We start from the raw sequence: 6,000 nt of genomic DNA on the forward strand, positions 1-6,000 counted from the left end.
TCAGCACAGAGTAAAGGGGAAAAATTACTTCTCGTGTCTTGCTTACAACACTCCTGCTAATACATCCGAGAAGGATGTTTGCTTTTTTTGCAACAGTGTTACACTGTTAACTCATATTTAGCTTGTGGTCCACTATGACCCCCAGATCCCTTTCCGCAGTACTCCTTCCTAGGCAGTCATTTCCTATTTTGTATGTGTGCAAATGATTGTTCCTTCCTAAGTGGAGTACTTTGCATTTGTCTTTATTGAATTTCATCCTATTTACTTCAGACCATTTCTCCAGTTTGTCCAGATCATTTTGAATTTTAATCCCATCCTCCAAAGCACTTGCAACCCCTCCAGCTTGGTATCGTTCACAAATTTTACAAGGGTATTCTCTATGCCATTATCTAAATCGTTGATGAAGATATTGACCAGAACCAGACCCTGAACTGATCCCTGCAGGACCCCACCTGTTATGCCCTTCCAGCATGACTGTGGACCACTGATAATTGCTCTCTGGGAACGGTTTTCCAACCAGTTTTGCACCCACCTTCTAGTAGCTCCATCTAGGTTGCATCCCCCTAACCTTTCTGTTGCTGTTGTTGCTGTCTTCTGGACTTTCTCCAGTTTGTTCACATCTTTCCCAAAGTGCAGTGCCCAGAACTGGCCATGCTGCGCCACGGGGCCTCTGATTTGAGGACCCACTGATTGGTCCAACTACGCCATTTAAGCCAGGAGGAGGAAGAGAAAGTTTGTCCAAGCAATGAGGTGGTTTCCTGATGTGGTTGCATTGGACCTTGCTCGTGCCTGCACCCAGCCCTGCTCCTGATTCCTGCTCCTCCCTTACCCCCACATTCCTTCCTGTTCCCAGCCTGCTTCTGCTCAGTGCTTGATCCCTGTCTCTCCTCCTGGCCGTACGCCTCGCCTCCATTCCTCAGTGACCAGACCTGGCCTCTGACTTCCGACCCTCTCTCCAGCTTCACCCTTGGCTCTGGCATTGGGCAGCTGACCTCAGCTCTGACCCTCATTTCCATTCCTGATTCTGGATCTATCTTGACCCCTGGCTCAGGTAATTGGCAGTTAACCCTGGTACTGACCCTTGGCTTCATTCCTCACCTTGGATGCCAGCTCTGCACCCTACACCTGACTCCTGTGTTGACTATGAGGCCAGACTGCCTACATGCCGGTCCATAACACCTGACTTTTTTGGAATTTAATGGAACTTAAGTGCTTAAGATGCTTAGATGCCTTTCATAATCCCACTTGGAGCCTTCGTACATCTTTAGGTGCCTAAATATCTTTAACAATCTGGCACTCAGCTCCCTTGTGCCCCAGCTCCCTGTTTGTAAAATGGGTAGGGGGCATTGTGAGGATAAGTACATTAGCCGTGGCGAGGTGGTCAGATACTGTAGTGCTGGTGGGGGGAGAGAGAAACCCTATGGACAGACCTTCCACTAGTGTATACTGATTAACACCTGCAGGAGTTCTGTGCTGTAAATCCCCAGCAAGCGGAGCCCCAGGGAATTACTCAGTGCTTCTACTGAGGCGTCCCAGGGCAAAGAGGCACTGAAAAGGGGATGCCACGCTACTGAGAGTCACTTAGAACTGAGGACAGAGACAGCCACTTAAATTCCAGATTAGGGAGAGCAATTCTGAGACCGAGACTACAAGTAAACAGTCAGCATTGACATAGTCCCTGGTTGCAAAAACCCTGGCCTTGCGATCTCTCTCTCTCTTTGATTTAAAGGCAGAAAGAGTCACTGGACATTTCAACACTTCAAGCAAATCTGAAGATCACTCATCCGATGGAGAAGGGATTGTAGAACTGTCTTGAAAGTAGGAAGTTAGCGGTCAGGAGCCGGGAGTAGAATAGGAGTGAGGTGTAATGTTAGAGAGAGACAGACCTGCCAGGGAGATATCAGTTCATCTGATATTTCGACTGTACCGATTGTCTCAGAATTCCAGACCTGGATTGACAGTGGATAACTCTCGTGCGTTCCTGTATCAAAGAGGGAAGAGTTACTAATGCCAGGTTATAACATCTACCTGACAGAACCTTGGCAGTGTGAGTGAATTTGTAACTGTTGTATTTTGTTAGCTCAGTTTATAACTTTACTCTGTTTTATTTAAAACAATGAATTTATGGATCTGAGTGGAGCTAAATTCACATCAGCTGAGGAAACGACCTGTAGCAATTAATACTCAGATCTATCAAAAGATGATTCAAAAGCATGTGCAAATTCATCCCTCTGTATTTCAAGAGAAGTAAATACCAAAATTACTTACAATGTCTGAAACACTAATAAAGGAAATTCTGATTAGGATCCTATTTAATATCACAAGCAGCCCTGTCATACAGTCCCACTCATCCATTAAGCCAGCTCTCTCTTAATTAGTTTTAAGACTTTAAGTGTAATGGAGAGAGCAGGACAAATTTATGAGTGGGTTTGTATGATGGGGTTGGTTGTGATGGTGGGGGAGCAGGGCTCAGTAGCCCTGTGGGTCCCTTCCCATTTATGTATTGAGTTCATGGTCATGATTCAGGATTTCAGCTGGTCACTTGTGGGAGGTCAGGAAGGGATTACTCTCCACCTCACCCCACAATGTATTCTTTTTTATGTTTGTTTTTCTTTGATTCCTTGCATACCACAGTTCAGAGAATTTCATGTTCTGGCTACTGCAGTGGATGGGAATATTTTTTCCCTCTGATATGTAAGTCAGACTAATTCCTTGAAATACAGCATACCTCTTAGGTAGCATATCTCAGAGGCAGATTTTAAAGGACATTAGCCACCTAGTGGGATTTTCGAAAGCAAGACATGCCAAACTCGCACTGATTTCATCTTTTGGTGCCCAAATAGCTTTAACAATCAGACCCTGAGTGTCAGTTTAGACATTTCAAGTAATGCCAAATTTGGGTGTTGTAAAAGGTTTAAAAGTGTGTGTGTGTGTAGGATGGTGGGGTTATATAAAGAATAGGGAGCATCAAAAGGGACAGTCGGTTATTTATATTTTCTTTAGCACAGCAGTCAGGATCAATATGTTGACTCAGAACCACAGCTGGATTAAATTGCAATAGCTCAGTTGAACTCAGTGGGGCTACAGCAACGTACCCCAGATAAGAATGAGGCTAATTGCTTGTCTTTTTTTGCTGTGTGTGTGTGGGGGGGCCTATAGGCCTTGCATTCCATATATACCTAAAACTCCCCGGGTGATCTTGGGAAAGTCACTTGGCCTAAGCTGTTCCCATCTGTAAAATTCAGATAATACCTCACACGGGTGCTGTAAGAATCCACCAGTATTTGAAAGAATCTCCGATACAAGAGTAATAAGGCCCATGTGATTCTTATGTAGCAAACGTGGTCATTTTTTTTTGTCAAGGTCAAAGTTCCTTGGTCAAGGTATAGTTAAGGTTTGCATCCCATAGGGAAAAAAAATAACAATAATGATAATAAGTAAATAAAAAGCTTTTGGGGTGCATTCAAAAGTGTCTTGTGGTCTAGATTGGGCCCACAGTCCACCTACTGACTGTATAGTGTCTAGAAAACAGGGTAACAGTTCTGTAAATAGTTGGTCAGCTCTCTAGTTGTGCTCGCTGTGTTCTAAGAAAGCAGTGGGAGGAACTGTACATATGTAGCCTGGCTTTCCTTGTTTGTGAATATCAAACAAAGACATTTATTTGGGGACCAGCTCTTTCTTCAGGTTTCATTTGTTATATAATCAGCAATAGACAGATCGAACTAGTTAGCCTGGGAAACCATGTTCTCTGCCAATCTCAGAAATTCTCTATTTCCTTCATTAGCTTGTGAGCTTGCCATACCTTGAGTGTACATCTTTTCTGTCTCATAGGCCTCCAGAACATTGTGGTTGAATGTGGTATAACCTGCTGGTTAGGCACTAGCCTAAAATGGGAGGCACCCGATTAAAATGCTGGCTCCAAGTAAGGCAGAGCAGGGATTTTAATCTTGTCCTCATGTGTTCTAACACTGTACCCTACACACTGGGCTCTAGGTTGGAAAAGAGTGATCTCTACAACTGCCCAGAAATGCAGAATGAAAACAAACATTGAAGCCCTAAATTGAAATTGTTTTCTAGCTGGCATCTCACTTTCTTCCCCTATCCTGGTACCAGATTACATACGTGTTTCAGACACTATTTTTTACTGCGCCTCCCTCACACACAAACTCCCTGTGTGATCTTGGGAAAGTCACTTCTTCTAAGCTGTTCCCATCTGTAAAATTCAGATAATACCTCACACAGCTGCTGTAAGAATCCACCAGTATTTGCGAGGTTCTCCAATACGAGAGTGACAAAGGCCCCATGTAATTCCTGTGTACTTTGTAGAAACAGGGTAAGATCTCTTTAAATAGTTGGTGAGCTCTCTCTAGTTGTGCTCGCTATGGTCTGAGATTTAGAAGGCACCAGAAAGCACTGAGAGGAGCTGTGTGTGTATAGCCAGGTGTTGCTTGTTTGTGAATACTGAGCAAAGACAATTATTTGGAAACCAGCTCTTTCCTCAGGTTTAATTTGTTATATAAAATACAGTGGACACATCACCTTAGTTATCCTGGGAACTCATGTTCTCTATCAATCTCACTAATTCTCTGTCTCCTTCCTTAGTGTGTGATCTCAAGTGTTCAGCTTTTCTGTCTCACAACCCTCCAGAACATTGTGGTTGAATCCATAAATGTGATAGATAAAGATTCATGCTCTTATTTTTTTATTGTTGCTCTTTCTACAGGGGAAACTGAAATCGGAAATGGAGGAAGCAAATGAAACCACAGTGGCTGAATTCATGCTCTTGGGGTTTTCCGGAGTTCGTGACAAACGCCAGATGTTTCTCTTCTTTGTTCTTTTACTGACCTACTTGGTCACACTAACCGGGAACTCATTAATCATTTTCATAGTGTGGGTGGATCACCGACTCCACACACCCATGTACTTTTTCATCAGCAATCTGTCCTTCTTGGAGATCTGGTTCACCTCGGTCACAAACCCCAAGATGCTGTTGAACTTTCTCTCAGACAGCAAAACCATCTCATTCCTTGCCTGCATGGCCCAATCCTACTTCTATTTCGCCCTGGGAGCTGTGGAGTTCATCCTTCTCATGGTCATGTCCTTTGACCGCTATGTTGCCATCTGCCACCCGTTGTGATATGCTGCCATCATGAAACAGAGACTCTGCATTCAACTAGTTTTTGTTTCTTGGGTGGGAGGTTTCCTGGTTATAAGTTTACGGATGGTCCTGGTGTACCAGCTGAGATTCTGTGGCCCAAATTTGATCAACCATTTCTTTTGTGACAGCACCCCCCTTTTCCAACTCTCCTGCACCAATACCCAACTAATTAAGAGGGTAGATTCCATTTTGCAGCCATCCATAGTGTTGACTTCATTATGTTTAACCATGATCTCATACGCTTCCATCTTCTACTCTATCCTGAGAATCCCATCTGCCACTGGGAGGCAGAAAGCCTTTGCCACCTGCGCTTCCCCTCTAAATGTTGTAGTGATGGCCTATGGAAGCTGCTTTGTTTTGTATGTCAGGCCCACAGGATACTTATCTCTGGAAATCAACAAAGGGGTGGCTCTGGTGAACACTGTAGTGTACCCATTCCTCAACTCCTTCATCTGTAGCCTCAGAAACAAGAGTGTTAAACTTGCCCTAAGAGTTGCTTTCAGTCATAACAGGACAAAGTTGTTCCCCAAGTTGTGTTGTGCTTCTTGATGGAGGCAAGACATGTAATACTAATAATTAGAAAAGCATAAATCAGTGTTGCAACATGTAGCCAAATTCTGTGCAATAGCCTCTTCTACATCTGCTTTTTTTTAAAAAAAATAAAGTTTGGTCAAGTCTATTGTTTGGGGAATTAATTTCAAATTCTTTTGAAAAGAGCTGGACTAGGAAACACTGGATACCCAGGTGTATGGCTCCACAGAACAGACACAACATTGACAGAAGCAAGTTACACTGAGTTTACAACCACTAAGTGCCTCATAATCATTGATGGGTTTTATCTT

The 6,000-nt window shown here is 43.5% G+C and overlaps 1 protein-coding gene across 1 annotated transcript in view; it reads left to right on the plus strand.

Moving 5' to 3' along the window:
- The window catches only part of LOC125628993 (olfactory receptor 6M1-like), an 11,195-nt gene extending 5,414 nt beyond the window's left edge, over positions 1-5,781 (plus strand). The window contains 1 exon segment of the mRNA XM_048834277.2: positions 4,724-5,781. Coding sequence (XP_048690234.1) covers positions 4,742-5,707 — 966 coding nt within the window. The 5' untranslated portion in view covers positions 4,724-4,741 and the 3' untranslated portion in view covers positions 5,708-5,781.
- Positions 5,782-6,000: the final 219 nt, after the last annotated feature.

Source organism: Caretta caretta, chromosome 13, assembly GCF_965140235.1.
Source record: "Caretta caretta isolate rCarCar2 chromosome 13, rCarCar1.hap1, whole genome shotgun sequence".
NCBI lineage: Eukaryota > Metazoa > Chordata > Testudines > Cheloniidae > Caretta > Caretta caretta.